The 22,031-nt window shown below is 50.2% G+C and overlaps 1 protein-coding gene across 8 annotated transcripts in view; it reads left to right on the plus strand.

The window, feature by feature from the left end:
* Nucleotides 1–22,031, plus strand: part of FLI1 (Fli-1 proto-oncogene, ETS transcription factor) — a 136,282-nt gene that overhangs the window by 74,081 nt on the left and 40,170 nt on the right. For all 8 annotated transcript variants that reach the window (XM_070457380.1, XM_070457383.1, XM_070457378.1 and 5 more), the window contains 3 exons: nucleotides 4,372–4,583; nucleotides 13,276–13,430; nucleotides 17,391–17,594. In XM_070457380.1, the coding sequence (XP_070313481.1) occupies nucleotides 4,372–4,583; nucleotides 13,276–13,430; nucleotides 17,391–17,594 (571 nt within the window). Of the gene's footprint in view, nucleotides 1–4,371; nucleotides 4,584–13,275; nucleotides 13,431–17,390; nucleotides 17,595–22,031 lie in introns of those variants that run through there.

Raw genomic sequence — 22,031 nt, forward strand, 5'->3', positions numbered from 1 at the left:
TCCTCCCATGACGTGGCCCCTTGACTGGAGTTTTCTTTCACTGTGTACTGCAGGAAACTTCTATTCCGAAATGAGTTCAAACCAGTTTTGTACCATTTACCACACTGCACTTTGTTCTATAGAGTATTCTTTCTCATCTACTTGAGATGTCTCTCCATGGTCAGCCTCTGGAAACGCTGGCTTGGTGTAATCTGTCCTCCATTGGAGCCTCTTTGCTGTGAACCCTGGTTTTGCCATCTGCTTGGTCTGCTGACTTGACAACCCTGCTTCTCTGCTTCCTAACCTGTCCTCTGCAGGGATACTGATGCTAGGGGTCTTTTGCCCCTTCCCAGAGCATCACTATCGCTGGTCCTGCCTCCCAAGCCTCCGTTATTCCTTCATTTTCTCCCCTAACCCAAAGGAAAGGAGATGGAAGAAATGCTTTAACTGGAAACTCCTAGATTTGTGCACAATCAAGCATGCATGTGAGCCACTCTCCGTGGTCAAAGACAATGCCTGATTCCTTAGGTATAGTCTCTTTCTGTAGTAGAACTAGTGAATATTTACCACCTCTGTCACCAAAAGGGCATTTATAGTTTCTAGCTGGTAATGGGTCTTGGGTCCTGGTGTAGAAAGAACCCCAGGAAGTTCATGGGCTCACACTCAGCCCTCTGCAAGATGACAGTGCCACACTTTTCAACTTGGAACAACTATGTGCTTGGCTACCTGTACCCCTGGTTTGGGCTGTGCAGTCAGGGCGGATTCCCTCATTGAAAAGAACAATGGGTATAATAACCAACAGACAAATGGCTCCAGGAAGCACAGCTCTCCTCTGAACATGGAACCAGGTATCTTTGCCGTGGAGAGTGGCTTACATGCATTCTTAATCATGCACACATCTAGGAGTTTCCAGTTAAAGCATTCCTTCCATCTCCTTTCCTCTGGATTAGGGGAGAAGATGAAGAAATAACAGAGGCCAGGAGGCCTGGGAGGCAGGACCAGGGATAGTGATGCTCTGGTGAGGGGCAGAAGACAACAACCATCTATCCCTGCAGAGGGCAGGTCAGGAAGCAGAGAAACAGGTTGTCAAGTCAGCAGACCAAGCAGATGGCAAAACCAGGGCTCACAGCAAAGAGGTGGCAACAGAAGACAGCATGGCATAGGACAGCTGGTGGAAATTGAAGGAACCCAGCCGGTTTCGGGTCTGAGTCAAGGGACCCCCTTGTCCTTTCCACCCTCTGCCAGCAGCTCAGCTTTGAAACTGCCATCTCTGGCCATGTCTATACTCTGCAAAGCCTCCTGTGCAGGAACAGACTTCCTGGACTGAGTTCCAGTAATTCTTCCCTGATCCCAGCCGGAAACAGCCACAGAAGAGCTTTTCCTTTTGAAGTATGCTGTCCTCCTGCTGGGCTTGAAAATGGTCCTCAGAGAAAGTTAGCTGGTAGAGCGGATTGTAATTTTATAGGTCTGGGGGCAAAGGTGTCATAGGGCTACCACAGCAAAATGCCACCGACAGGGTTCATGCAGCAGAAATGTATTTTTTTTCTCGCAGTCTGGAAGCTGAAAGTCCCAAGTTGGGGTGCTGGCAGGTTATGAGGTCTCTCTCCTTGGCTTGCAGATGGCTGCCTTCTTGCTGTTTCTCCACTTGGTGGTCCTGCTGTGCCTACCACCCCTGGTGTCCCTCTGTGTGTCCAGATACTCTCTTCTTCTTCTTTTTTTTTTATTTTCATAGGAAAAATTTTTATTTAAAAAAATTCTTTTTTCAAACTTTAAACTTTTTGTTTTGGGGTATGGCGGATTAACAATGTTATTATAGTTTTAGGTGAACAGTGAAGGGACTCAGCCATACATATACATGTATCCATTCTCCTCCAAATTCCCTTCCCATCTAGGTTGCTGTATAACATTGAGCAGAGTTCCATGTGCTATACAGTAGGTCATTGTTCACTATCCATTTTGAATTCAGCAGTGTTTCTGTGACGTTCCCAAACTCCCTAACTATCCCTTCCACCTGGCAATGATAAACTGGTTTTTTAAGTCTGTGAGTCTCTTTCTGCAAGTCTCTTTCTGATACAAAGTTCATTTGTATGATTTCTTTTTAGATTCCACATATAAGGGATGTCATATGATATTTCTCCTCTGTCTGATATTTCACCCAATATGACACTCTCTAGGTCCTTCCATGTTGCTGCAAATGGCATCATTTTTTTCTTTTTCGTGGCTGAGTAATATTCCATTGTATATATGGAGCACATCTTCTTATCTATTCCTCTGTCAATGGACAGTAGGTTGTTTCCATGTCTTGCTATTGTAAACAGTGCTGCAGTGAACACCTGGGTGCGTGTATCCTTTTGGATCATGTTTTTCTCCAGATACATGCCCAGGAGTATGATTGCATCAGATTTACTCTCATGGTAGCTCTATTTTCAGTTTTTTAAGGAATCTCCATACTGTTTTCCATAATGACTGTACCAGTTTACATTCCCAGCCATATTGAATTAGGAACCACCCAAAGGGCCTTGTTTCAACTCAGTCATCTCTTTAAACATCTTATCTCCAAACACAGGTTCTTAGGAAATGGGGTTAGGGTTTCAACATATGAATTTTAAGGTAACAATTCAGACCTTGCCAGGTGGCCTAACGGAATCTTTACTTGAAGCTGATAACCATCAAAGGTAACTTTATTGGGTGTTATTATGTGTCAGCGACTGTTCTGGGCATTTCTCCTGTAATATTACATCTCATCTCCACTTTTACAGATTGTGTAATTATCAGTTCAGTTCAGTTCAGTTCAGTCGCTCAGTCGTGTCCAACTCTTTGCAACCCCATGAATCGCAGCACACCAGGCCTCCCTATCCATCACCAACTCCCAGAGTTTACTCAAACTCATGCCCATCGAGTCGGTGATGCCATCCAGCCATCTCATCCTCTGTTGTCCCCTTCTCCTCCTGCCCCCAATCCATTGGAAAAGGGTCTTTTCCAATGAGTCAACTCTTCACATGAGGTGGCCAAAGTACTGGAGTTTCAGCTTCAGCATCAGTCCTTCCAATGAACACCCAGGACTGATCTTCTTTAGATGGACTGGTTGGGTCTCCTTGCAGTCCAAGGGACTCTCGAGTCTTCTCCAACACCACAGTTCAAAAGCATCAATTTTTTCGGCACTCAGCTTTCTTCACAGTCCAACTCTCACATCCATACATGACCACTGGAAAAACCATAGCCTTGGCTAGATGGGCCTTTGTTGGCAAAGTAATGTCTCTGCTTATCAATATGCTATCTAGGTTGGTCATAGCTTTCCTTCCAAGGAGTAAGTGTCTTTGAATCTCATGGCTGCAGTCACCATCTGGTGTCAATTATAATTAATCCTAGATTATAGATTGTGACCTCCTTTTCTGAAATGCAGTCAGCTTAATTTGGTGGAACTGTGTGACCTAGTGACCACCACACCCCAGGACATGACCTAGTCCCTGTGATCTGCTGTGACCAGGATGAATGGGAGAGCCTCATTACCCTGCTCTGCTTGGTAGATGTCTGGAAAGTGCGACGCTGCCTTTCTCCATTTGTCATCTCCCCCTGTCCCAGCAGGTGATGGGACAGCACACGTGAGAAGTTCAGCCTTGACCCCCACTCCCTCACATCCACAGAGCAGAGACTCCACCCTCTTTCTTGGGCGGGCAGAATCATCCCACTTAAGACTGGAAACTGTTATCTCAAGGAATCAGGCAGGAAAGGATGATGGCGCACTCTGCCAGGGAGGCATGCAGTCCCCTACCGGGATCTCTGATATGTAAGAAGCTCAGCACATCCTGGAGCGCCTCTGAGCAAACAAGCTAGACACCTGTACCAAGGTCTTCTCATTTAATCACCCATCACCTCTGAAAAAGCTATTCTTATGCCTGTTTACAGAGAAGGAAACCGAAATGAGAGGGGCCCCACCCTTCCCCCCGTGTGACCTTGAGCCACATACTTAACCTCCCTGGGTGGGTCTCACTGGCCTCACCTATAAGAGCAATGCTCCCTCTCATATGCCCTGTAGCTTGGCAGCTTCCTGGCCAGTAAGGGACATTTCCGTCTATCTGTTTCCAGCACCACCCCAACATCACATGTGTGTACTGTGTAACCATTCTTCTTGGCCTCAGCCACTCCACCCTCCTTTCTGGGGGTCCCAGCCTACAGAACCAACAGAGGCACACACTCCCCATCTCCATTCCATGGCCCAGACTCCCTCCTCACCCAGGGTCACCTGCAAAGAACACATCAAGCTTGCATAACTGTGAGCCAGACAGCCCCTCTGGTAGCCCTGGGCCAGCCCGCCGGTCCCCAAGGAGGGTAGTGAAGAGTGATGCCAACTAAAGAGTGACCTTGGGCTCTGTGTCCTTCTCTGCCCTCCAGGAGGCTCTGTCGGTGGTGAGCGACGACCAGTCCCTCTTCGACTCTGCATACGGAGCGGCGGCCCACCTCCCCAAGGCCGACATGACCGCCTCCGGGAGCCCCGACTACGGCCAACCCCACAAGATCAACCCCCTCCCCCCGCAGCAGGAGTGGATGAACCAGCCCGTGAGGGTCAACGTCAAGCGCGAGTACGACCACATGAACGGGTCCAGGTAAGCCCGCTGGGCCCGCGCTGCCGGGATGGGGCCGGGGGAGGCTGGAGGCCTGGAGCTGAGTCAGAGATCTGGCGGGAAGTTTGTCTGCGGCAGATGGAGCTCTGGTGCTGGGCCGGGCGACTGAGCCAGGCTTTAGTGAGCTGGGGTGAAAGGGCTACTTGGGGTGGGGCAGCACAGAGCCAGGAAGCCCTCTGGTTCTCTGGGCCTCAAAGCAGCTCTCAGGCCCACGACACTAACAGGCACTTTTGTAACACCTGCTTTATGTCAGACCCAGGCACAGCCCCTCTTGGGGATAATTCAGTAATAAGATACTCTTCTGTTTCTTGTTGAAGATATTTCACCTCTCTGGGTGGGTCTCATCAGGTCAAAGATCAGCAAACCATCCTTTGATTTAAAGTCTAGGATGATGACAAAGATGAACAAATCCGAGGGCTCCCTGTGTGAGGGAGGGCACGCTTGGAAAGTGGGTTGGGAGTCAGTGCTACCCAGGGCCGGTAAGACTCTGCTCGTAGAGATGGACAGGAGAGGACCGCAGAGAGGGACAGCACCCCCGGGGGCTGGGCGGCCCAGGCTGGAGTCCTGGCTCTGCCTGTGGACCAGTCACTGCTCCCTCTGAGGACCAGCTGCCTCCTTTCTGCACGGCTCGAGCATCACTTCCCCATAGGCTTGTTGCAAGGGTCGACCCTGATACTATAGGAGAAGTGTTCCAGGGCAGGGCCCAGGAAGTGACCCATCCCAGGACTCAGAAAGTGCTGGGCTATCTTGAGGGTGACTGTCACGACTGAAGTTTGAAAGTCAAGAAAATGACTTCACAGAATGCCAGGCAAGCGCAGGGAGATGAAAACAGAGACCAAGAGAGCCCTGATTGGCTGGCTAAGAAAACAGGGCATTTATTCCACGTGCAGATGCTGATTTGACATGACATTTGAACATCATCAGACCTGTGACTGAACACTTGAAAGCTGGGCATCATTGTATACAGAGAGTGGGGGAGGGGCGTGGGGAGAGTCAGAAAGATAAGAAGTTAGTGAAATATTCCAGGTAGAAAATTACAAAATTCTGAACTAGAGTCATGGCACTGATTGTGGAAATGAAAAGGGGAAGACACATGAGGGACATATCAGGGGGATAATTAACAGGACTCAGGTTGATAAATATTGCACTGGGGGCGGGGGGAAGGGGTTTGTGTGAGGAAAGAATCGAAGATTAGCAAAGGTTGGGTGTTTTCCAAAGATGGTGCCGGTGGCATCCCCAGGGGCGGGAGGAGGAAAAGCTTTGAGAAAGGATGTCAGCACCCCTGTGAGATGCATCAGGAGCCATCAGTAAGTAGGACATCAGATAAAACTGTCTATGAGGCACTAGAAACAGAAGATCAGATACTACTGGGGATGCAGTTGGAATTTAGACTTGGGCATCATCACTAAAGAGTTCTACCTGTGCTGGCAGATGAGGTCATGGAGCAGAAAAGACTAGAGAAAGCAGAAGGGGGTGCTCGTGTGGTGGGCAACCCCCTAGAAGGTCCTCGTCTCAGACCTGCCTGTGAATACACCTGGCCCCATCACACTCCAACCCCACTAACCAGCACCAGCCCCTGGGATCCCAGCCACCTTGCTGGCCTAGAGGATTTCAGGGAGGCTTAGGGGTCCTGAGCCAGGAGCCCTTCTGGTGAGTCCCTCCACAGAGATGATGAGGGTACTGACTCACTCTCTGTGGAGGGAAGTCAAGAGTTTGTCAATCTTTCCACAACGCCATTTGCTCTCCATCTGCCTCCCATGAGGTCCATGTTGTATTTACATCTTGACCTAGAGAGGCCTGGCATGCTGTAGTCCGTGTGGTCGCAGGGTCAGACACAACTTAGTGACTGAACAACTAGAGAGACACATTGGGCTTTGAGGGGGTAAATGACTTGCCTAAGGATTCAAAGGTGCAGTGAATCCTTTTCAAAGGTGCAGAGCTGGCCCTGCACCCCAGCTCTCTGATCCTGGCCCCGTGGCCACTCTTTCCATCCCCTCCCCACCCACCTGCACCCACCCCACACGTGGACAGCATTCAGCAAGGCCTCCCACATGGGCCTGACCACAGCGCCCAGTGCTTGCTGACAATCCAGACTCACCCTTGAACAAGCTGGAGCCTGAATCCAACCCTCGCTCACCTCCACCGCCCACCCATCAAAGCCAGCAGCACCTCTCCTTCTAGGCCACCTGGGAGCCTCGTCCTTCTTCCCCTTCCTCCTCTTGTCTTTCTGACATCTCCTCATCAGACAGCAGCCTGAGTCTTCTTTTCAAAACATTTACCTTTCTTGCTCAAAATCCTTTAATGGCTTTTGCTGCAGGGAAGCCTCAAGCACTGCAATACATGAATCCGGGGCAGAGGAGGTCCCCCCAGAGAAATCAGTTTTCAGAACCCCCTCACCAGTTCCACCGAGGCTCCTCCCATCACACCAGACACCAGCTGGAGGGGAGCTGCATGAAGACCCCGGAGACCAGACGTGGTATCTCCCTGGCTCTGGTTTCACAAAGCAGCCCCTGCTTTTGATCTGCCGGTCTTGACCAGGGCCAGGAGCTGGTGACAGCGTAGGTTCAGAAACTGATGTCTCTTCGCCCCTCCTGGGAAACCAAGATGATGCAGTGGACTCTTGAGAATCAGGCAGGCTAGGTCTAGACATCACCAGCACCTCATAAACATCTCCTCAGTGCTCACATGGATGCTGAAGTGGTGGGCAGCAGGGAGCCAGGGTTTTCAGGAAAAATGTCTTTGCTTAGGATGGAACCTGGTCAGATCCCATTCTTGGATCACGCAACAAAGAAGCGGCATGATGAAGCAGATGCCGCCCTCTTTAAATCTCTCACCTGCCACGCTGTGCCTCTGTCCTCTCAGTACCACTGATGATGTGCTTTTAATGCAGAAGATAGTTCCTAACTTCAGGTGAAGAAAACCAGAGTGTAAAACTTGGGATTTCTTGGCTCACACACTGAATCTATGCTCTCCAAGGCAGTAGCCACTGCTCACATTGGTTGCTTTGGAGCACTTGAAGTATGACCTATCCAAAATGGGCATGTGCTTGATGTGTAGGTTAATGCACTGGCTTTAGGAGACTTAGTGTAGGAAAAAAGTGAAATATGTCATTATTTTTTTTATATTGATGATGTTGAAATGATCTTCAGGCTGTATTGAATTAATATATTTTAATATATCATTAAAATTAATTGTACCTTTTTTATTTTTAAAATGTGGCTACTAGAAAATGTTACATTGTATATGTGGCCCCTTCCACTGGACAGGGCTGGGCTAGAGTGTTTTGGACCGACTCAGGGCTCCCCTGGTGGCTCAAACTGGAAAGAAGCTGCCTGAAACGCAGGAGACCCTGGTTCGATCCTTGGATCAGGAAGATCCCCTGGAAAGAGGCATGGCAACCCACTCCAGTATTCTTGCCTGGAGAATTCTATGGACTGAGGAGCCTGGTGGGCTACAGTCCATGGGGTCGCAAAGAGTTGGACGTGACTGAGCCACTAACACATTTGTGGTACTTTGTTATGGCTGCCCTAGCCGATCAACAAAGTACCCAAAGATGTATTTCTCTCTTCTTTTCATGATTCACAGTGAATTCTCCCCACGTTCTCCGATAACTTGAAATTCTGAGTTACTTGATGCTTATCAGAGACCCTACAGGTATTCATGTCTCTAGAGGAGGTATTCTGTGTGCCTAAAGCTACAAGGTCCTTCTTGCTTCTGATGCTGCCAGTAAGTCATCCAGGCCAAGGCACAAGGGCCAGTGGGGAGACCGAGATATGAGGAGCTCACAGAAATTCGAGCTTGCCCACGTTGGGGCAGGTTCACTCCCTTCCTCCCTGCCTTCCGCTTGTGGTTGAATCTGCTACCATGAATTGTTCTTCAAACGGCGCGACCCATAGGCTCTGTGCTGGATGTAGACTTTAGCAAGATGATCCAAGCTGTGGTCTGCAACTAACTCTCAGCTGCATCCTGTCTCAACCACGGGTTTGGGGGAAAACATCCCATGAAGGAAAAAAAAATATATCAACTTACGGAGGGGAATGGCAAAGACTTGCTTGCCAGAGTTGCTGGACCAGAGTTCACTGTTAGTCTGCCCTGACGCTGTCTAGGCTGGCCAGCAGGATCCAATGCCCTTATTAGACACCTACAGACTTAACTTCCACACACAGGAGGGCCAGCCTCACACACCCGGTCACTTCTGCTTCTGACGGCACAGTCCTGTGCTAAAGTGCCTTCTAACACTCTGAATCTCGCAATGAGAAGCATGTCAGGCAGAAAGCTGAGAGGAGGGGGTACTCAGGATTCTGGAGAAGCTGTGAGCATCTACTAAGTATAGAGTGAGAGCTTTACTATGGGTGATTTCTTTTCTTGAAGTTTGCTTTTGCATCTCCTTTTCAAAAGCAAAAAGGTCACATATACACATCTCTCCATGGCTCCTACAGAAATCCTGAAGACAACACAGATTGGTGCGATTTCCGCACTATACACATGATGTAGAAGGCACGCCAGATATTGCTAATGCTCCAATAGCCCTGGGGACTTCCTGTTAGCTGTGTGGACATTGGGTATCCATCACTGTAAGCCTGGGCTGCAGACCTGTGGGTCTGGATCCCATACTCTGAATAAAGTTGCTCTCAGTTGAACCAAAAGGTAGGGAAGATGTTCGCATATTTGAATGGGATTATCTTCAGGTAATTGGGCTTCCCTGGTGGCTTAGTGATAAAGAGTCCGCCCACCAATGCAGGAGCCACAGGAGACGCAGGCTCAATCCCTGGGTGAGGAAGATCCCCTGGGAGAGGAAACGGGAGCCCACTCTTGTATTCTTGCCTGGAGAATCCCATGGACAGAAGAACTTGGCAGACTATGGTCTATGGGGTCACAAAGAATTGGATACAACTTAGTGACTGAACGACAACAACAATCTTCAGACAAGGCCTTTGAAATCTCCTGTTATCCAAATGCTCAAAGATTTCTCATTGTGTTTTAAATCATTTGAGAGTCTGCGAGGCACTTTTGGAAACCAGCAGCCGACTTTTGAAAGCAATGGTTCCTGAACACAGAAATAAAACCAGAGGAGTAAAGACCTTATGTCCTTTGGTGAAAATAAAGGACAAGGCTGCAGGGCCCACATGGCCTTTGCCGTGGCCTCCAGCGTGTGGCTTTCTGAGCCACGGCTGAGCAGGACATGCTCTGAGGTACACTTTCAGAGCCACCACCTCCTCCCTGCTCCATTGAGGCAGCCCCTGGCTCTCCTGTCACCTGTCCCAGTGCTGTGAGCTGCCTGCAGACCCCAGCCCCATGCTAGCTGTAAGCGCAGGTCTCAATACAAGTCAGCGGCAAAGTGGCCAGGCTGAATGGCAAAGCCTCCCCCCCATTCGTGCCCCCCTTGTTTTCTTTGGTCCTCTCCACAGGCGCCAGCTGCCTCGTTTTAGAGCAGCCTTTATGCTGTGCTTCACCTGTACTCCCGGCTCCTTCCAGTAGCTGGCTGGGCCCTTGGGAGGCCTGTGCTGTCTGCCAAGGCGCAGAGTCCCGCCACCCCAGAGTGGAATGGAGGGCGGCAGGTGGATGGGGAAGGCTGGGCTCTCCTTCCTTCTCTCCCAGGAGTCAGAGGAGGGCCGGCCTGCACAAGGCGGAGGTCCAGGGTGAGGGCCAGGACGTCTCTCTTAGGGTACCCCTTTGCAGAGTCTGGGATCAAAGACAGAGTCTTGTTCCAGAGGACAAGCACCCAGGCAGGTGGGTGGCAAGCAAGCAGATCACCTTGCCCTGCTGGGGAGCACGTGCAGCTGAGAACACGGGAGTGGGTGGAGAGAGAGGAGGACACAGAAGCGTGGGAGCGTCTGTGGGACCGGAAACGAAGAGGTCCCCACCACTGGACGACCCCCGTGGTCACCCCAGCTGGAAGGCCCCAGGCTTGACCCTGTTCAGACGTCTTCCCCAGGCCCCCCAAACCCCCACCCAGCAGGTGCCTTTCTCACCAAGGTGCTCAGACTCCTTACAGTGAGAGGTACCAGGCAGCTTTTACTAAACGATTCCTTTATTCAAATTTTTATTTTTCTCTCCTCCTGGTACCAGTGACTGGCCCTGCCCCGGGGCACCGATGGCATAAGGGGCCATTTCATTGCAATGCTTTCTGAGGTCCAACTTCTCACCTCTGAGTGGCCAGAGTTGTGTTCTGGGCTCAGAAATCCCCAGAGGCCCAGCTGATGGTGGAAAAGAATGTTCACAGCTCATCTATTTCTCCGATGTTCCCAAAGAGAGATGCAGCCCACGGAAGGCAAGTCCCCTTCCGCCACGCCTGCCCACCGCCCACCGCCCCCAGACCCCGCCCCCTTGCAGAAAAGTGTTCTTGTCTGCTCCGCCGGGAAGCGTGTGCTCTGGCCGCCCCACCCTCGGCATGGCCTCTCCCAGCCGGTGAAAACGTTGCTCTCTTGGTTAAAGGCCAACTTAATCCTCCAAACTTCGGCTGCACTTGGGTTGTTTCACAATGGACAAGTATGCTGGGGAAGGCTGCCAGGCCGTGGTGGTGAGTGTGTGTGTGTGTGTGTGCGGGTGCGGGCGTGTGCATGCGTGCATGCGTGTGTGCGCGCCTGCATGGGTAGCGTATGTGCCCGTGTGCGTGTGACTGCACCGGTGGCGTCGGCGCCTGTGTGCGCATGCGCCCACTTGCGGTTTGCTTGGACTGGGGTAGGGGGGGACCCGGCCAGCTCCACCGGAGCTCAGCTCAGACGCGGGACCGGGGTCTTTCCGGGACTGCTTCATCTCAGGCCAAGTCCTGCTTCAGCAGAAGCCAAAGGGCCAAACCCTGGTGCAAAGCCCCGAAGTGCTACTGCCGCCCCTCAGACTGCCATGGGGACATTAAACCTTCAACAATCTGGGGCTCCGACGGCTGGTTCTTGGTTCTCTGCCTGGAAAAACAGTAGGCGAATAGTAAAACCTTAAATTCTAACATGTGTAAGTTATACATCTTATTTTCATTTTCAGTCCATGTTCCCCTCTGTAAGACATCAGGAAAAAATTACCGTCTGACTTCTAATATCTCAGTGGAGCATTTATCTCCCAGCTATGATAAGTGATCTTCAATATTTTTTTCCTTTCAGATTAAGAAACAAATTCATTTAATTTTCTTTATTGAATGTGCTCTGGCCTTCCCCCTCCCCTGCCGTGTCCCCATGGGCTCCCTCCCCTCTCCTCTCAGGCTCAGCGACCATTGCTTGCCTGCCGTCCGCGTTGCTGCCTTTTCAGGATGGGCGGGCCCATCTGGCACAACCCTGCTCCTCGCCTGCTTCTTTAGACTTTGGCATGGTCTGTTCCTGCCCACAGCAGAGAGAGGGAGGGCAGCGGCCAGACCTCTGGAAAGCCGTTCGAGGTTCTGCAGCCCAGAGTTGGCCGGCTGTAATCTGAACCTTATCTGAACTCCTGGGTCTGAGGGCCTGGTTTGGAGCTCTTGTGAAGACTGGCTGTCTCCCAGGTTGCCAGAACTGATGCTTCCTGCTCTGGATAACCAGGAGGGTGGGGTGGGAAAGCGGCAGCCTCTCCTTGGTCTCTAGTCATCTCCCTCGGCCCTGGCACAAGGGGAGTGGCTGAGCAGAAGTGGCAGGGCAGGATAGCACAGCCCTAGGCACACCAGCAGAGTCTGTGACCCGGGCTCTCGGTAGGTGGTGTGTTTTGCCAGCCTGCTGAGGCCCCAGGTGGCCACAAGGGAGATGTCAGCTCCATCTCCAGACACATAGGTGCTCCTTGCTGAATTGAAGCCCTGTGCTCCCATGTTGCAAAATAACAGGGGCTAACCATGTACTTCTCTGGTTTTCTTAACCATAGGAAAGAGCTGCTAACCTTTGTCATGTCTGACCTGGAGGGTGATGGGGAGATTCAAGTAGAACACTGTATGAGAAGCACATTGAAATGATATACATGCAATAGTAATGAGTGATTCAGGACTCGGTGATTGTTCAACCCCTCTGGAAGGCACTGTAGAGGATTGCTGTTGTTGTTTAGTCGCTAAAATGTGTCTGACTGTGCAACCCCATAGACTGTAGCCTGCCAGGCTCCTCTGTCCATGGAATTCTCCAGGCAAGAATACTGGAGAGGGTTGCCATTTCCTTCTCCAGATTCCCAACCTAGAGATCGAACCTGAGTCTCCTGCACTGGCAGGCAGATTCTTTACTGCTGAGCCACCAGGGAAGCCCACTATGACAGGATGCTTGAAGTAAAAAAAAAATAAGAAAGCCATGGCACCAATTCAGCCAGGGGAAGGGCACCTGCCAGGCTAACCATCCCACAGTGTGACAAGTCTGTGAGCCACGGCCGAAACAGGGTGCATTGGGAGTGGGGAGAGCCTGTCTGGGAGCCAGGTCCAGTGCCTGCGCCTAGGGAGGGTAGGTCACCTGGCAACAAGGCTAAAAGTGTCAGCTGCAGGCAGAGCCGAGCTCAGAGGTCCAGACTCCAGTCTGAGTGCAGTGAGGCTGCCAGAAAGTGTTTAAGTACCGTAATTATAGGATGGGGCTGGGATTTGGAGAAAACTAGTGGCCGTGTGGATAGAAATAAGGCAGCGTCAGCAGCACCCCTGTTGCCCTCGTTCCACCCGGTAGGGCTGGGCAGAGGCTGCACGGATGCGCCGGTGGCAGAGGCGACAGTGACACTGATGACTTCCTCTGGGTGTTGTCTCTTCTCGCTCCAGGGAGTCTCCGGTGGACTGCAGCGTCAGCAAATGCGGCAAGCTCGTGGGCGGAGGCGAGTCCAACACCATGAGCTACAACAGCTACATGGACGAGAAGAACGGCCCCCCTCCCCCCAACATGACCACCAACGAGAGGAGGGTCATCGTCCCTGCAGGTACTTTGGGAACCCTTTCACTGGGTGCCACCCTCATCCCGTCTTCTGAGCTAGTTGTCCTTGGGGTGGGGGCATCTACATCTTCACCTGGTACCCTGTTCTCTATGGAAATGCTTACCTGGGAAAGCTGCACCTTCTTCCCTGGCCGTCCTCCAAGACAGTTTCCCAAATGTCACTGGAACCCTGATGCACAGATTCGGGAAGCCCCGCCCTCAACAGGTCACCTCTCCTTTCTTCCCTCCGTGCCTGGTTCCACGGATGAGGCCTGCCGAGAGAGGAGAGGCAAGATCTTCTGAACCCAAAAGGAATCCTGGGAACACCCAGACATGCCCACCCTTGCCTTTAAGGACAAGAGTGTCTCGGAGGTCTGTCCTGTCCATCAGGCATGCACTTCCTGGCACCCGCAGGGTCCCACCTTTCCAGAATTACAGCCATCTCTTCCAGGTCCAAAATAGAAACAACTATATTTAACACAAGGAGTGCCTGAACATGTGTGCAGCACACTTTGTCATTCTGTAAAAATAGGCTATTTTCCATAGGTATCAGTGCTGTTGGTCACAGAAAATAAAATCATTGTTCAGGCCTTCTGTGTGCTGGCTGGACACCGGCCTCGGCTGGCGAGCTCAGTTGCCTGCTTGAAAAGGAAGGAGAAACTGCCCCGTGTAGAGTCCGTTCCAGGTAGAAGGAGCCAGAGTGTTCAAATTTGAGGCAGTCAGTGACTTACCAAAAGAAGTTTACCCGAAAGGCAAACCGCTTCCATTTGGGAAAGTGTGAATGCAGTTGTGGATGAGAGCCAAGGATTAGATGTCCCTTTGAGGTAATCCAGAGGAATTTGCGGGTCGGTCTAGAAGGTGTGGTTCTGTAACAGGCCACTCCGTCCTCAGCCCTCTGTATTTCCTTTCCATGGGAAGCTGTGTGTCACCATCTAGGACTATAGACACATGTTGTGCTCCAGGCCAGACTCCAGGTGGCAGGGGCAGGAAGGGTGAGGACAGGTGAGGCAGGGGAGGGGTGGGCTCTCAGGAACTTCTCTGTGCCCTGCAGGACTTGAAAACTGTTCATAAAGCATGTTCGTTTCCTTCTTCCATAAACATTTGGCCTCCCAGAGGAAGAGGAAGAATAGCTCCATATACTGAGTGCCTCCTGGTGCTGGGCACTCTGCAAACAGCTTCATCCTTGTGATGTTACTTCTGTCTCTAACGTCGAGAAAGAAGCATCTGTATCTGATCTCCCATCCCTCGGGACACCAGCTCGGCATGTTTAGCTCAGGTGCATCTGTGAGAGCCAAGAAAACTGTGCCTTCTCCCTTCTCTTAGAAAGAAGGCAGAAATGAAACTGAGCTAAAACTGGCCTGGAGAGAAACTTCTGGACTCCCCACATTGGAACCTAGCCTCTCCAAGCATTTGCTCACTTGGAACCAAACTCTACCCCCCCTCACCCCCGCTTCTCTCAACAGTGGCCAACATGGGGAGGAAATCTTGAGGACAGAAGAGCTAGGGGGCCAGAGGTTGTCTCTGAACCAAATGTTGACAGCATCTCATTTCTGAAGTCACTTTGGGGAGAAGATAGGGGAAAGAAGGAGGGAGAATGACCAGACTTGTTGACCCTTCAACTCTGAAGTGGTGTTGAAGTACTTTTGAAAAGATAATCAAGGTGGCAGTCTTAGGGGGCCGAGGTCACCAGAGCAGTAATAGTGAAAATAGCATAAATTCCCATCAAAGAATGTTCCAAGCACTTTGTGTCATGGATCCGCTAGCCAAGGCTTCACTTCATTACTTTACTCCTGGCGGGATCTTGCAGCATTATCCTCACACGTTTTGGCTTACTCCTGGTCAGCCTCCTAGACATAAGAGAAAGTCTCACAAATCAAGGCCATAAAACATCGGTGGAACAACCCATTGGATTTATGGTGGGATTTGAAGACAAGCATAAACGAGGGCCCTAGTTCATCACCAGTTCCAAGTTCAGATGGGAAGAAACCAGGACTAAATCATCCAGGAAATACATTTGGAAGAGCTTAGCACGCTCCAGAGTGGAAGATTTATAATTCATTGTGCTGTAAAGGGAGAGAAATAATATTGTGATAGAGCCCAAAGCAAGGGCGGAAATAATAAAAATAAATAAAACCAACAGTGTAAAATTGAATTGGAGGCCTTGGATATTCAAAGTGAGGAATTAGGAGAAGCAGAGGAGAGCTGATGAAATAATATGTGACATAATCCAAGGTCCCCCAAGACATTTTTCTTTAGAATTCTGAAACGGTGCAAAATCATTTCCATTTACCAATGGTCCATGCCTAATTGTTCTTGGAGAGTAAAAGAGTGAAACAAAGCAAGAAATTTATGTGTGAAACAGAGAAGGAAAGAGCTCCAGACTTGTACCATGAAGCCCTGAGTGGCTCTGCTTTTGGAAGTGATGGCAAAGCACCTCCTGAATGAACTAAGACAGGATGGGGAGAGGGGAGAGGGGAGGAGACTTGGGGTGCAGGAACCCTCAGCTAAGTGCAGTCCTGGGAGGCTTTCAGTCAAACCCCAGCTCATATTGGGATTAAAGGTCAAGTTGAGGACTTAATGTTTCAGGACTCCACTTCCCACCTGTGAAATGAAGATAACAGCCATTGAAAAATAGCACACCTGAAGCAGTGGACACCTAGAAAGTGTTCAAAATCCAGACTGTTACAAGTTTCTGGGCACTGGGTGGTTAGTATGAACCCTGCTTCTCGCCCCACGGCCCTTCCTAATCATTCAAACCTACTCCCATTTTTACCAAGAGGCTTAACAGACCCTTAGAATGAGAAAGTGAGGTGGTGGAGAGGTAGCATAGATATTCCTACAAAATGAGCAGGCTAATAAAACAGGTTCAGTAGAAGCTAGGGACTAGTAAGTCTCCTCCCCTCCTCCAGGAAACCTTCCATGATTGCAAATTCATAGTCACCCTTTTTGCTGACCAGTCCTCAAACTGCCACCACAAAAATCTGTTGCCTAATTCTGTGCTTTCCTGCCTGAGTTTTCATGGGCATGGGTCTTCCAAGAGGGCAAGACCCATGTAGCTTTCTTTTCTGATGAGCATGTTTAACTGTTTGTCGGACTCTGTAATAATTAGATGCTAAGGAAAGAGCTGGTTATCAAATTGTGATATGTAACGATATAAGGGCTCCACCTACTGTGGAACCTGCTAGAACTCATCACAGCACTCAGAGTACACACGTTCCCCCCCGCCACACACACACCTGTTTAAGAAAGAGTCTGAGTGTCCCAAGTGGAGATCTAATTCCTTGAGTTCCTAGGACCTCAGCCCTTACATTATTTATCCTCAAGAGTGAAAACATTTTCTCCCTCCAACACCATTTCCCATCTTTGGGGATCCTAAAAATTCTGGGGGGATGATTTTAAAGAACTTTCAATACAACTGTCCCCAAAAGGAGAAAACCCAATTGGAGTTAAGCTGAGGGCTTAACACCACTGGTTTTCCACCTGCAGAGATGGAATTGCGGTCTAAGTGTCCATGCACGTCTTTTCTGCAGCCATAGGAGAGATTGCTGTTGCTCCATGGAATCACTGATGTTCTTAAGATATGGATGGTGGCCCTTTCCAGAGCCATTGGTCCCTGCTCTAGGCAACTGGGCTTATTTTCATTCTGATGCCATGATTTCTCAGGCAGAGGTTTCAGTTGCCCTCCAATGACTTCAAAGAGAACATCCTGTCTGGGTGCATAGTTTTGCGACTAAGAACTTTTCAGAGTGCTAAGTGGTTCAGGCAGCACCAGATGCGATGGAGCCAGTGGGTGTTCTGGGAGGACCATCTGGGGCAGAGGTCGGAGGGGACCACTTTCCCTCTGCGGGAGGGGCTCTGAGGAGGGAGGAGAAAGGTGGAGGTGGGGAGAGAGAGAAGGGATAGCCAGACTGAGAAGGGGAGGAGCTCTGCCTCCGGCAGCCTTGCTAACAGCCTGTCTCTCCTGCAGACCCCACGCTGTGGACACAGGAGCACGTGCGGCAGTGGCTGGAGTGGGCGATAAAGGAGTATGGCTTGATGGAGATCGACACATCTTTCTTTCAGAATATGGACGGCAAGGAACTGTGTAAACTGAACAAGGAGGACTTCCTCCGAGCCACCTCCCTCTACAACACGGAAGTGCTATTGTCACATCTCAGCTACCTCAGGGAAAGTAAGTGCCTGGTCCCTTCCGTTTCTGGGCAGCGAAACACCCCCAGAGGCTGTAGTGCCAAGTCCCCAGGGCTGGAGAAAACTCTGCCTGGCCTCTCAGGATGCAGACTGGTTCCCACAGTGACAGCCCAGGGCAAGGAGATAGGGTCCCTGCCTCGGTTTATGCTGGGCGGGTGCTATAGGAGCGGCACCTCTGGGTGTCATGTTGCCAAGGTCACACTGGGTCTGAGGGACTCTGCGAGGGGGCTGACCCAGTCCTGCCATGTCAAAGGAAGGAAAACAAAACGTGAGGAAAAACTACGGAACTGCCGCCATGTCTGTGTGTGTTGAGTGGCAGGTCTGCTGGAGGCTGGTTGCACCCTTCCCAAGAGAATCCCTTTCTGGAAGCTACTTTGCCCCACATTATAGATAGATGGATGCCCTGGCTGGTTCTATCTTGAGCAATGATTTCAGGTTCCTACAAAATTCTAGATTCATGGATTTACGTTTTTGAATATTTACACATGAAGTTCTACTTATTCTTGGGTTTTCTCTGGCACTACCCGCTGTTACCTACACACCCTTCTCAGCTAAACAGGAAGAGTAGCAAATGCTATGGATGGGTTAGGATCTGTTGGAGACTCTCCTGGCAGAGTGAGAAGGAAAAGAGCTTTGGAAAGGGAGAATCTGTAAAAGAAAAGGCGCAGTTGTCCAAAGGATTTATCCAGTATGAGGATTTTCTGAAACTAAGCCCCGTCAATTTGATATGAATTTCATTTGATATGAAATATACACAGAGATAGGAACAGAATTTTGATAAACCCACTAATAACCTCAGCCTTAACTCTTTACCAGACAAGTGTAAGTCGTTCAGTCATGTCCAACTCTTTGTGACCCCATTAGACTGTATAGCCCGCCAGGCTCCTCTGTCCATGGAATTCTCCAGGCAAGAATACTGGAGTGGGTAGCCATTCCTTTCTCCAGGGGATCTTCCCCACCCAGGGATTGAACTCAGGTCTTCTGCATTGCAGGCAGATTCTTTACCGTCTAAGCCACCAGGAAAGCCCCAAGCAGGTGGAACATCGATAACCCCAAGTACAAAAGGACTGTTCTGTGACCAGAAAAGATGGTACTAAGATGGGGAAGTGGAAGCTACAGGAGAACAGAGGTGGTTCATCCTCCAAGGGGTTTTCTAGAAGTCAGCCCTGCCCGAAGATCCACCGGCAGCCTCAGGATGCCGGGCTTGCTGTCTGCGGTCAGGGCCGCAGGGGTTCAGCCTCACAGTGAAAGAGGTTGGTGATTTGAAAGCCCCTTTAAAACTGAAATCCCTGGACAGCGTTTAAAGGCCTCTTTTCCTGGTCTCCTGGGCTCTGGGTGTTAGTTCTTTGTTTGTTTTCCGTGTTCAGTGTATCTTCAGCTCGCCATTCCTGGAACCTTCTATCTCCTTTTGCACCAGTGCACCCTGCGGGGTGGGGTGGGGGGCAACACACACTGGCTGTAAAAACGAAGAACTTTTAAAATGCCTTCGGAAGTTTCCACTGGTGCCTCCGGGCTCCCCGGTCACCCCTCCGAGGCGTCTGGTAGGCAGTGGGATTGTGTGGGTGATGCAGTGTATGTTAACACCAGAGGAATTACCTCATGTCTGAGTCTTGCTGCAACATGAGGTCAGCCCAAGAAACGATCGTTTCAAAAAAGGGGGCAATTTTCCACCCAGTCTTTCTGAGCTTTGGAGAATGAGTATTTTCTAACAATCCGTATTTCTGTAAGTGTTTATAGGATTTTTTTAAGGAAGGATCTTTGCACAGAGTCCTGCAGTGATGCTCGCTAGGCAGGGCGGGGGTGGAAGTGGGCACAGCGAAGCTGAGCATGATGCGTGACCAGGAGAGACTGCCAGAGAAGCAGAAGCACTGACCGATTCTGCCGTTCTGCACATCCTGGCCTCATACAGCGGACGGTCTAGGAATCGCTGGTCCCTTTTCTTTGTTTGTGGGAGAAGAGATGGATGGTCGTGAGGACAGTGACTGTGGGGCCCTTAAAGGGCCCAGTTATCAGATTCCCTTGATGGGGAGTGTTCAAGCACATTCTGACTAATGTGAGTGCTGTGCATTTTAAGTCACTTCAGTCATGTCCAACCCTTTGCGATCTTATGCTGTAGCCCGCCAGGCTCCTTCATCCATGGGATTTCCCAGGCAAAAATACTGGAGTGGGTTGCCATGCCCTCCTCCAGGGCATCTTCCCACCCAGGGATCGAACCCAGGTCTGTCCTGTCTCCTACACTGGCAAGCAGATTCTTTACCATGAGTACCACCTGGGAAGCCCTGACTAATGTGGGGAGATGCCATTCATGCCGTGTGATCCCAGCCCCTGCCTTCTGGTGGGTCCATAAACATACGCAGGTCCTCGCTAGGACTTCCTCTCACAGAAGAACCCAAGCCAGAGATGCTGAAGCAAAACCAGCCTCTGCTCAGAAGGCCCAGGAGTTAAACGTGGTGGTCGTGGATAAACCATTCAGGAGGGTTCCTGTCGGAGGAGAGCAGATAACAAAGGGCAGAGGACTGAGCAGCCTGAGGAGAAGTGGAGGTCAGACAGTTTGGTTTGGAGGTTGTAGGTAGCAGAGCATGAAAAAGGATGGATTTCTTCTTTCCTTCTCAGAATATCTGTAGACGTTATAAAAGATAGCTCCAAAGCAATAAAAATATGAAATTTCCAGAAAGGAACTTAAGAGCAGAGCAAATTCCTAGAGCTGAGTGGAGATGAACAAACCACACATAGGATATAATGTTGGGTGAAACAGCAAAATATGAAGGGGTCTGTGCAGAGATAGAAAACCATATCAGCCTGCAAAAGTGAAAATTAAAATACTTGTATTAAGGTTCAAAAAAACTTGCCCCAGCATAGCCTTGTAGTCTGGAGGCCTTTTGAGGACTTTAGGCTTAAAATGATCCCCTGTCATGGAAATAACTTTTGATTCTTGCCTCTTTTTCATTGGTGTCTAGTCCCTGGGACCCCTGGTGGTGGGTGGTCCACTGACACCCCCACAGGAGGTCATGTTTGTGGTGACTGTCCCCTTTCAGTATTGTGGGGAACTCCCCAGGGCCCAGCAACTTGCCTTCAAACACTGCTTTGTTTTCCCAGACTTGTTTCCAGCGGATGTTTTGTGTGGAGGCAAGGAGGCCAGCCCTCAGGGAAGAGGCCAGGAGATGGGTGCTAATTCCTCTTGTTTTGTCATCTGTCCTTTCATGGAGGAGGGGATAAGGTTCAGACAGTTCCACTTTGGCAAGGAGGTGAAAGGAAAACAGCTGAGCTTCTCAGCACAGAGGGAGGAAGTACCGCAGGGCTAAGGAACAAGGATGGAAGAGAATCAAAGTCCTTGTAACTTAGCCTCGGTCGGAAGACTATAAAACAGTGGAACCTCTCAGAAGTCTGTGAGCTTTCTGGACTTTAATGGAAAAAAAGACAAGCTTGAATTAAGAAGTTCCCCAGTGACTCGGTGGCAAAAAAATCTGCCTGCCAGTGCAAGAGATGCAGGTTTGATCTCTGGGTTGGGAGGACCCCCTGAAGAAGGAAATGGCAACCCACTCTAGTATTTTGCCTGGGGAATTCCATGGACAGAGGAGCCTGGTGGGCTACAGTCCATGGGGTCGGAAGGGCTTAGTGACTAAGCAACAGCAACGTAATATTTACTCTTTCCCAAAAGGTGCTTGAGTATTTATTTGGGGGTCAGGGAGAGGAGCTATACTTTCAAATTTTGTAAACCAAGTTTCAAATTAAAATGTATTTTCCATGGTGGAGAAGAAATATCAGTGTCCTAAGCACTGCCTAGCGTGCTAGGATGTACCTGGCTGCCCAGAGGCTCCTGTTCTTACCCTGGCTTTTCAACCAGCCTGGATGAAGTGGCTGTACCTGATACCGCCCCTCCGTAATGTCACCTGCTCTTGAAATGGGAGGACAGGTCTGGGGAGATACCCACAGTGCTTGGGATCATTCTACTGTCCCCTGGGGACACCAGGGCTCATGCTGCATCTGCCCAGGTGTCATCCACTTTACAGGGACAAGATGCCCCCTTCTGGACACCGTGGACAGCTAATTATAAATTCTCATTTTTTTTTTCCATTTATTTTTATTAGTTGGAGGCTAATTGCTTTACATCATTGCAGTGGTTTTTGTCATACATTGAAATGAATTAGCCATGGATTTACATGTATTCCCCATCCCGGTCCCCCCTCCCACCTCCCTCTCCACCCGATCCCTCTGGGTCTTCCCAGTGCACCAGGCCCAAGCACTTGTCTCATGCACCCAACCTGGGCTGGTGATCTGTTTCACCCTAGATAATATACATGTTTCGATGCTGTTCTCTTGAAACATCCCACCCTCGCCTTCTCCCAGAGTCCACAAGTCTGTTCTATACATCTGAGTCTCTTTTTTCTGTTTTGCATATAGGGTTATCGTTACCATCTTT

Source organism: Odocoileus virginianus, chromosome 28 (assembly GCF_023699985.2).
Source record: "Odocoileus virginianus isolate 20LAN1187 ecotype Illinois chromosome 28, Ovbor_1.2, whole genome shotgun sequence".
In the NCBI taxonomy this organism is placed as follows: Eukaryota; Metazoa; Chordata; class Mammalia; order Artiodactyla; family Cervidae; genus Odocoileus; species Odocoileus virginianus.